Here is a 10,634-nt window from a genome sequence, read left to right as displayed (position 1 = left end):
ACCTAGATCAGGGGTGCTCAACTCTGCTCCTGGCGATCGACTGTCCTACAAAGTTTAGCTCCAATCCTAATCAAACACACCTGAAGCAACTAATTAAGGTCTTCAGGCTCACTTAAAAATTAAAGGCAGATGTGTTTGATTAGGGTTGGAGCCAAACTTTGCAGGACAGTCGATCGCCAGGAACAAGGTTAGGCACCCCTGACCTAGATAAACCCCAGGCTGCTGACTTCAACACTCTGTTCGCCTAATTTGATCTCAAGCAAGTGTCTACTACAGCGACTCACAAATCAGGCAACCACCTGGACCTCATCTACACACGCTTTTGCTCTGTGGACAACTCTTCAGTTGCTCCACTGCACACCTCTGATCACTTCCTCATTACTGCTAACCTAGCACTTACTCCTGAAGTGGCACACACTCCAACGCAGGTCACCTTTCGACGGAACCTACGCTCACTCTCTCCATCTCGCCTATCTGCTGTGGTTTCATCCTCTCTTCCACCATTCTCTCAGTTTTCAGCTCTGGACACGAACAGCGATACGGACACTCTTTGCTCCACTTTAACATCTTGCTTGGACAACTTTTGCCCACTGACGTCTCGGCCAGCATGCACCACCACATCTGCCCCTGGCTGTCCGAGGTTCTCCGTGAACATCGCTATAAACTCAGGGCTGCAGAGAGGAAATGGCAGAAAGAAGCTCTGAAAATGTCTTCACTGCTAAAACATCCTACTACCACAACAAAATTAACAGCTGTCGTGACGCTCGGACACTCTTCAACCACAATCCACCGCCACCACCTCCTCCATCGACTCTTAAAGCGGATGACTTTGCAGTTTACTTCACAAATAAGACAAGATCTATCAGTGACCAATTCTCCACACCTCAGACTGAGGACAACTTCACAATGACCGATGCTCTCTTTCTCCTCCTCCTCCCCTACTGTCAGAGATGGACGTTTCCAAACTTCTCCTGTCCAATCATCCTACTACTTGTCCACTTGATCCGATCCCCACTCACCTCCTTCAAGCGATCTCTTCTTCAGTCATACCTTCACTTACTATTGTAATGCTCTCCTGGCTCTTCCTGCATATACTGTCAAGCCTCTGCAATTGATCCAGAATGCAGCAGCGAGGGTTGTCTTCAATGAGCCAAAAAAAGCTCACGTTAATCCTCTCCTCATCATGTTACACTGGCTACCAGTAGCTGCTCGCATCAAATTCAAGGTACTGGTGCTTGCCTACAAGACGACCACTGGCACGGTACCAACATACCTTAACTCACTGGTTAAATCTTATGTGCCCTCCTGAAGTTTGCGCTCTGCAAGTGAATAACGCCTTGTGGTGCCATCCCAAAGAAGTTCAAAATCCCTCTCATGGACCTTTTCCTGGACTGTGCCCAGCTGGTGGAATGACCTCCCAATCTTTTTTTCAATTAGTCTTTACTCATTTTCAAGAAAGATTTAAAGATTCATCTTTTTGTGAAAAATGGGATATCAAACACCTTTGCCTCCTTTTGTTTTCATTTAAAGGGTAACTAAACCCCTGGTCAGAGCCTGACTCCACCCACTGGCAACATTTCAAAAATGCTGAAAAGTGGGCAGAGCACAGCGGAGATAGATGGGATAAACGGAGGGCGGGGCTGAGCGGGTGGGGTGTGAACCTGAGACACGCAGTGATGGATTGATTGACAGCTGCTGTCAGAGTAGCTAAAATGGAGAGTGACTGTAGTGACGCAAGTAGCTTTGCAACAGCGCATTCATTTGAAGTAGAGGACTTTTCTCCCCCACCTTCACCTGAAGTGGAGGATGTCGAGGTATCTGTGGCATGAGCCATATCAATTCGAGCCACTGGCTTAAACTGCGGTCTTAACTCCTGCACTTTTCAGCGCAAGCTGTGTGGAGAAGTCCATTACCACCTCCATTGCGTTGGAGAAGCAATCCCGCGTAAAATGCAGTTTGCACACTATAGCTCTAGGCGGGAACTCGCGGTCTTCCAGGCCAAGTGCATGCAACCACTGGTGCCTAATTTTAAAGTCTGCTGGAAAACTATGCAGTCCAGCAGTGCTGTTGCAACCAGCAACACTACACATACGTACCATCCTGACCATTGTACTAAACACAGATAAATCTAAGCCAACTTGAAGCTATCCTAACTGATGCAATACTATGCAACTAACTATGCTTCTAACAATACTAACATTACACTAACAACTATGCTAATTAACTATATAAGCTACACAAAATCTAAATAAGTATATAAATGCTATGCTAAAAAGATGCTATAATAGTCTATCCTGGTCGCTTTCAATACTCGCAATTCCAACTCCTGACTCACTACAGTGATTTTGACGGAACAAGATGGTTTTATACTACCAAGGGCGTGGTGAGCTGGAAACTGCTTACATCACTTGTTGTCACCGCAACATCCAATAGGAAAAATCAACCGCAGTAGCCACAGTTCAACCTGAAGAGGGCAGCACTCAGACGTTTTTACACCAGATATTGTAGAATTAAAACACTTCATACTCAAATGTCAAAAAAGTTACTCGAATCAATGAACCGCACTAATAAAGCCCCATTCTTACAGATCATTAACTAAAAAAAAGTTGGTTTAGGGTTTAGTTACCCTTTAAACATAACAGCTGCAGAAATGTACTTAGTTCAGGGAAATGTGTATATATAGTCATTACAATGAAACTAAATATGATATAAATTTGCCTTTTTATTTTCATTTTAACATATAGATAAATTGAATACAGACCAAAGATAACCTGTTAGATTTACCCAAAATGAATTATATTTTATGTTTAACCATTAAAAAGAGACATCAGAGCCAGCGGCACACATCAGAAGATCTAGCCGAGGTGAGGCTGCTCTCGGCGGATACATGAGGACTGAGCTCTCGCTGATCACGTGGAGCTCACGTCTCAGAGATCGGCAAAACACATATTTAAATAGGCGCCGTCTTTATAAATAAACCACAGATTTGAGTTTTAAACGACTACATTCTCACCTTACATACTTTAAAAATTATATTTCATCACACAATAACAGTAATATTTTGAAAATGATCCCAATAAATGGTCGTTGAACCCAGCCAATGCTGCGTGAACTCAACCAATCAGGATGTTTAGCGCCCAAGTCCCGCCCCCGAAAGTTCCAGAACTTTGAAAAAGTACCACCTCGCCAGCAGGGACATTTTTTTAACCGGAACTTTTAGTTCCTGGTTCCTGTGGTGGAAACACACCGAGTACCAGGCCAAAGTCCCTAGTTCCTGGGTAAAAGAGACTAAATTTTTTTTTTCCATCTTTCACACATAGAAAACATATAAAACACCAATTTAACATATTCACAAATGTATAGCCATTTAAACAAATAGACTGCAACTCAAAAAAGCAATGTCACCTGAAACGGTAAAATACAATCTGAAAAGGCACTTCAAATGTTGGGACGGGGGTTTCTTAATGCTTTAATAAAGGTGAAAAAAGTAATGTTTTTCCTAACTTAACAGCCATTCTGTGCTTGAAAACGAGTGTGTGGGTTTAAACTTGTTGGTGCAGAATGTCAGTGGGACTCATGACATAATTGTGAAAGTTTTGTGACACTCATTGTTATTCAAAACGCGGTTGCATTTATACCCTCAAAAGGAAAAAAAATAGTTGACACTTCCTTTATATATAATCACACTTCCTGCCATTTGAAATTCAGAAAAAAAAACCTTTATGCAAACTCAACAGAATTACATGAGCTGTAACTAAAGAAAATTAACTAACAAAAATAATGAAAATAAAATAAAGATGGCAAGTTATATTTTACATTTTTGTATTTTTAGTATATTTAATTTTATATTGTATATCAGTGTATAGCAGAATTATTAATACCGAAGGCAGAAAACACTAATATAAATCTTAAACTGCATTTTCTTTTAATGTGTGAAACTATTTTCACTCATTGCTTGTACATTTTCATGTAAAACTTTCTATAGTAATCATTTATTTATTTTTTAATAAAATGAAAGAAATTGAAATAAAACTAAATAACTAAAATTAAAAAACTAATAACCCTGACCATAGCACATAGTCTTGTATAATGCACATTTTTACTGCCTTGCGAAACTGCGTCAAACTCCACAATCCAGCAATGACTGATTTGACAGATGGTTGTGGTTTAGTAACCGGTTTTTGGTGGCTGCATGTAGTCGGGGTTGTAAGCCGGCTGATTCAATGTCTCTGAAAGGACAGGAGCAGCACCCGGCTGGTCAGGTGACTTCATGGGGTACATGGCCTGGCCTCCATTATATGCACCCTGAATAGTGGGATATCCAGGACTCGCTGGAAACAGTAAAAGACACTAGTTACTTTCACAGAAAAGACTACTACATGGTCTCAGTCTATCCAGCATTAGGTGTTCTTACTGGCCACGTGATACGAGGGTGGGGGTCCTGGTGCATATGACTGTCCCTGATATGGTGCTGTCTGCATAGGCTGACCCCAGTAACCTGCTTGAGTCGGCACTGGTTGGTATTGTGGATACTGGCCTCCCTGCATTACCGGCTGCGGCTGAATGGATTGTGTATTCATGACTGTAGTTACATGTGTTTCATCCACAGCTGTTAAAAAAAAAAGACAGAAGTCAATTAATAATTCAATAATTAGCATCCTGAATCATCTATGAACCCCATTAATGGAACGGTTCACCCAAAAATAAACATCTGCAGAACATTTACTCGTCATGAAGAATGTAGATGAGTTTGTTTCTTTATCAGAACAGATTTGGAGAAATGTAGCATTACATCACCAGTGTGGAAGTCATGGCCTAATGGTTAGAGAGTCGGACTCTCAGTCGAAGGGTTGTGAGTTCGAGTCTTGGGCCGGCAGGAATTGTGGGTGGGGGGAGTGCATGTACAGTGCTCTCTCCACCTTCAATACCATGACTTAGGTGCCCTTGAGCAAGGCATCGAACCCCCAAACTGCTCCCAGTGGCTGCCCACTGCTCCGGGTGTGTGTTCACAGTGTGTGTGTGTGTGTGTGTGTGTGCGTGTGTGTGTGTGTGTGTGTGTTCACTGCTCTGTGTGTGTGCACTTCGGATGGGTTAAATGCGGAGCTCAAATTCTGAGTATGGGTCACCATACTTGGCTGAATGTCAAGTCATTTTAAATCCATTAGGATTTTAAATCCTAAAACATCACAATAATCCAAAAGCAGTCCACAGCACTCCAGTCCATCAATTAATGTTTTGTGAAGACACAAGCCACACGTTTCCAAGAAAAAAAAAATCTATCAAAGACATTCTTTACTTTAAACCATCGCTTCTGGACAAAATGAACCATAACAGCACTTTCTCCTGTAAAAAAGTCCAAAGTCTCACATCAAACTCCACCAACATATTGGTTCAGGACTAGAATGATTGGTCTGTGGATATTTCTCTCGCGATTCAGACAAGAGGTTTATTTCGTTACACTTTCATTATAAGTGTATTCTTAAGGAATTATAATGAATACATAATGCATTATAAAAAGCTCATGTTCATCTCATGAATATTAATAAGAACAGTTTTAATATACTATAATATTAACTTAGTTGTGGTTCTAGCTTTTAAGAGTATAATGATTTGTAACACAATGAAACATGTTGCATCCACATTTATGATGGATTATAATGTATAAAGTCTCATATCTTGCCATTTTTCTGATACTACTTTACTTAAAGCGATCAAAGACCACTTATAAGTAGTAGTTTTATAATAATAATAATAATAACAGTAAAAAAGAAATTCCATAAGATCAGATATCAGATCAGATGAATGTTTGACATGTGCTTTGTACTATTTTATAATGCATTATGCATTCATCATAATGCTTTTTTTTTTTTTTTTACTGGAGATAGAAATATTATGGATAGAGGACTTGCATTTTGGCCAAAAGTGACAATTTAAGGTTATAAAGCATCTTATTGATTGATTTGTTTCTTATTAACACTTTTAGCTTCACTAGTTAATGGACTGGAGTCGTGTAAACTACAGGTGCATCTCAATACATTAGAATGACATGGAAAAGTTAACTTCTTTCTGTAATTCAATTCAAATTGTGAAATTCATGTAGGCTACTAAATAAATTCAGTGCAAACAGACTGAAGTAGTTTTAGTCTTTGGTTCTTTTAATTGTGATGATTTTGGCTCACATTTAACAAAAACCCACCAGTTGACTATCTCAACAAGTTAGGCCAATAAGAAAAAAAAACATTTTTAGTGAAGTGTTGGCCTTCTGGAAAGTGTGTTCATTTACTTTACATGTACTCAATACTTGGTAGCGGCTCCTTTTGCTTTAATTTCTGCCTCAATTCAGCATGGCATGGAGGTGATCAGTTTGTGGCACTGCTGAGGTGGTCTGGAAGCCCAGGTTTCTTTGACAGTGGCTTTCAGCTCATCTGCATTATTTGGTCTCTTGTTTCTCATTTTCCTCTTGACAATAGCCCATAGATTCTCTCTGGGGTTCAGGTCTGGTGAGTTTGCTGGCCAGTCAAGCACACCAACACCATGGTCATTTTACCTTGGACTTTGGACTAATGGGCAACAGACCAGTTCTTCTTCTCCTTAGTCCAGGTAAGACATCTCTGACGTTGTCTGTGGTTCATCAAATTCCTCGACACATCTGTGTGTGGCGGCTCTTGATGCCTTGACCCCAGTCTCAGTCCATTCCTTGTGAAGTTCACTTAAATTCTTGAATCGACTTTGCTTCACAATCCTCATTAGGCTGCGGTTCTCTCGGTTGGTTGTGCATCTTTTTCTTCCACAATTTTTCCTTCCATTCAACTTTCTGCTAACATGCTTGGATACAGCACTCTGTGAACAGCCAGCTTCTTTGGCAATGAATGTTTATGGCTTACCCTCCTTGTGAAGGGTGTCAATGATTGTCTTCTGGACAACTGTCAGATCAGCAGTCTTCCCCATGATTGTGTAGCCTAGTGAATCAAATTGAGAGACCATTTTGAAGCCTCAGGAAACCTTTGCAGGTGTTTTGAGTTGATTAGCTGATTCACATTTCACCCTATTCTAATTGGTCGAGGTTGAAATTGTGGGTTTTTGTTAAATGTGGGTAAATGCCACAATTAAAATAACCAAAAACTTAAAGTACTTCAGTCTGTGTGCATTGAACTTTATTTACACAAGTTTCATAATTTGAGTTGAATAACTGAAATAAATGAACTTTTCCACAACATTCTAATTTACTGAGATGCACCTATACTTGTGGATCATTGTGATGTTTTTATCAGCTGTTTGGACTCCTTTTGACAACACCCATTCACTGCAGAGGATTCGGCAGTGATAATATTTCTCCAAATCTTTTTGGATCAAGAAACAAACTTATCTACATCTTGAATGGCCTGAGGACAATTACATTTTCAGTTTTTGTTAAAGTATTTCATTACCACTTAAACACTTACGTCTGGGTTTTACACACGTTTGATAGATACAGCAGCCGGGGCAGCAGCAACAGCAGATGAAGAAAAAGATGACGAAGACCACAGCCCCTACTATTGATAAAGTAACGGCAATACTGGTTTTGCTGCTGGACAGATAAAAACATTAAGTTACAAGCATTAGAAAAAGCATCTTTTGTGTAAAAAGTATATTTGATCTATAATTGAATCTATAAATCTTATTTATATGAAAATGTTATTAATTAACATTTTATTTTTCGATTAATTTAATGAAACCACTATGGTTTCAATAAAACACACTGGTTAGTTTGCTTTGTGCTTAGATTAGATTATTAAAAACATAATATCATTATAAACCGTTATCAAATCAGGTTTCAAATCAGGGTCACTATTGCAAACATTGCCACAAAAAAAACGAAAAAATTTTTTTTAACTACTTTGATCAAGCCCCGTCTTGCCTTGGTCACCGCGTTAACGCACTCAAAAATGTAAAGGTCGCATCATACTACTTCTCTCCTCTGCCTAAGCTTTAAATTGACAAAAACAAAACTGCTTTTTAAAGTGTTTGTTCTGTAAGTGACAAAGTCGCTGTTAAAAGCGTAACATGCACCTACAGGGAGTAGGGTGCTTTTTGCAAACTACATTAACATTTCAGTGAAAAAATTACAACCTCAGAAGGAAACGTTGGGTAATGCAAGAAAATGGAAGGACAGAACCAGATGCAATGCTGGAAATGCAAGTAAATTTGAAGATATGGTTTGAGATTTACATCAACGATTAGACTAAGCTCAAAAACCGATATTAAAGGATTAATTCACCCAAAAATGAAAATTAATTTGTGTTTTACTCACCTATGAAGCATCTCAGGCAGTGGTGTGCTGTCAGTGCCAGCAGGGCCTTCTCTGCTTATCCTATAAAAACTAAAATGTTTTTAAAAAAAATTATTATTTAGGTATCATTTTATTGTGTAATGTCCACAAAATGACCTATGATTAGTTTCTTTGAGGTTGAACTGGAATATCCTACATAAAAAAAAAGGAATGTGGCCAGCACATATAGACTGTAATAACCGGGCCAGTACTACAGATAATGCTTCCCTTTTGTTCAAAGTCATCGAATCAGATTTGTAATGAACTTTAGTAACACTATACAAACTTCATCATCACAGGAAGGAGGAGGCGGGAACCGGCGGACATTCAAATAAAAACTTTAATAACAAAATAGCCCCGTCACAGATGACGGCCGCGCACAAACAAAAACCAAACACAAAATAAAGCCCAGGCCTGGTCCTCTCTCATCCTTCACTGTCGTCGCTCCTATTTTATATCCTCCTGATCTCCTCCGTGGGACTCCAGACCGGTGAGTGTCGCAGGTGTCGCTCATTTCTAATCACTCCACCGGCCTCGCTCCATTCCCACGGCTCTCGGCCCAGCCCCACTCATCACATAGCCCAATTTGGCAACACTGCGTCCATCGTTTAGTTGGGAATTTCCAAGCCACTGTCATCGGCGACTCTACACCAGATCTTGCTGCGATCTGCCTTTTTCAAGGCGCTCTTTTGCAAACAAAAGAGGAATAACTGAAGGATAAACTACTTCAACTGAATTCACTAACAATGGTTTTGTGCGCCATTTTAAAGAATACATCAATAAGTGGCTAACAGCTAACATAAGTTATTTGGCCATGTTTATTTTTTTTAATACGAGTAAAGGGACATTGAATGACAGACACATTGACTTTATTTAAAAGTGACAGGTGAGTGCTTTATTATTTGATGAGTATTGATTCATGCTCATTGTTATGGAGGTGTAAGTGGTGGTCGGTGATACTGTGGTGGGGTGTGTGGATGTCCAGCATTTGTACAGTTCTGCTGCTGTGAGCGTGTCGTCATTTTAGAGTGACGTGAATGTTCATAGTGAATCGTGTATTGGTGGATTACTCTTACTGATCCATGTAGGGTTTTTTATCTCTGAATTTAACCCACCCCCATCTAGCCTACTGTTGAAATTGTTGATCAGATGTCATTGTTGTTGAGAGCCTGTGTGCGGCATAATACGCAAATTAATATGCATATGGCATATTAGCTTTTACAGAGGTGTGTAAGATAGATGTGTAAGGGTATGTATGTATGTATGTAGGTTATCCTGACAGGATAACTTTTAATATTAATCAGACTGAATTCGTCTGAAAGAAGAAAGTTATATACACCTAGGATGCTTAGAGGGTGAGTGAAACCCTAAATCTCTGGATTGTACCATGTCCCAGTTCACAGATTTATCAGTAGATCACAGCTATAGATGATGACGGAAATTAAAGCATTAACTGATCCATATATATATATATATATATATATATATATATATATATATATATATATATATATATATATAAAATCACACACACATGTAATTTCTTAAGATTTAAACCATTTTGGTTTGGAATTACGTGAGGGTGTATAAAAAGTAACGTTTGGGTCTCACGGACAATTGTATTAAGAAGGAAAATCCTTACATAGTGCACATATCTTGTATATCATCGGATAACTTCGAAGATTCAGAGGAGCAGCAGTATCTGTGATCGCAGCTTCCACAGCAGTGCTCCAAATACCTGCAGCTAATCGAAGACCTGTACACGTTATCCCTGGTGAAATAGCTCTTACAGTCATCTCCAAAACCTAAAAGAACAACAGGGACCTTAAAACGTGAACATAGTTTAAAAAGTCCCGATAAATGAAGTGCTGTATAAATGATTTTTGTACTTGGCGCCATCGGTAAACCGCCCAAACGCATGTTTAAAGTGTTTCTTTGATTTTGTAATAAACTTACCGTCTGTTACCGTGAATAAACCCGAAGACAGGAGCAGAAGAACCGCTGAGGCGGACGCCATCGCGCTGCTCTTCCTCTTCAACTAACTTCTCTTGATGTTCACACTGGGCGTCTAAATTTGGGCTGGGAAAGAAGAATCGATTCCGAGGCGTTGGGAATTAAGAGTCGATTCCAAATCGACTCTTGTTTATGATTTTTTAAAACACAAACCGCGCCCATGTAGCCGATTTCATTTGTCAACAAGAAATAAAGTTCAAACTAAAATAAATGGATCCAGTCGTGAAACAGAGTATGGTTTAGGGTAGGATGATTACTTCAGCATTGTGTAGGCAATCAGCGACTGACCCAACGAAATCTAGAATCGTGTGCA

At 39.5% G+C, this 10,634-nt stretch overlaps 1 protein-coding gene across 2 annotated transcripts; it reads right to left on the bottom strand.

Moving 5' to 3' along the window:
- Positions 1-3,443: 3,443 nt before the first annotated feature.
- On the bottom strand, positions 3,444-10,405 carry LOC113069202 (protein shisa-5-like). 2 transcript variants are annotated; one of them, XM_026242212.1, is made up of 6 exons: positions 10,265-10,405; positions 9,951-10,113; positions 8,291-8,359; positions 7,443-7,567; positions 4,415-4,609; positions 3,444-4,331 (listed from the first exon to the last, which is right to left on the bottom strand). In XM_026242212.1, exons 1-6 carry the CDS (start codon positions 10,323-10,325, stop codon positions 4,168-4,170), a joined length of 777 nt encoding a protein of 258 aa, XP_026097997.1. In that variant the 5' UTR covers positions 10,326-10,405; the 3' UTR covers positions 3,444-4,167. The 2 variants fall into 2 exon arrangements, with proteins under 2 accessions (XP_026097997.1, XP_026097998.1); XM_026242213.1 differs by having other exon boundaries at positions 7,443-7,564.
- Between the last annotated feature and the right edge of the window lie 229 nt (positions 10,406-10,634).

The sequence above is a fragment of the Carassius auratus genome, unplaced genomic scaffold (genome assembly GCF_003368295.1).
Source record: "Carassius auratus strain Wakin unplaced genomic scaffold, ASM336829v1 scaf_tig00001099, whole genome shotgun sequence".
Taxonomy (NCBI): Eukaryota; Metazoa; Chordata; class Actinopteri; order Cypriniformes; family Cyprinidae; genus Carassius; species Carassius auratus.
This window is presented reverse-complemented; position numbering and strand designations above follow the sequence as displayed.

Excerpts from the sequence above, each read along its gene's own strand:
- LOC113069202 (XM_026242212.1), bottom strand. The coding sequence starts at position 10,325 with ATGGCGTCCGCCTCAGCGGTTCTTCTGCTCCTGTCTTCGGGTTTATTC. Across the intron at positions 10,114-10,264 it reads TTTATTCACGGTAACAGACG|GTTTTGGAGATGACTGTAAG; the intron begins GTAAGTTTATTA and ends TTGTTCTTTTAG. Across the intron at positions 7,568-8,290 it reads CTGCCTGAGATGCTTCATAG|CAGCAAAACCAGTATTGCCG; the intron begins GTGAGTAAAACA and ends TTATCTGTCCAG.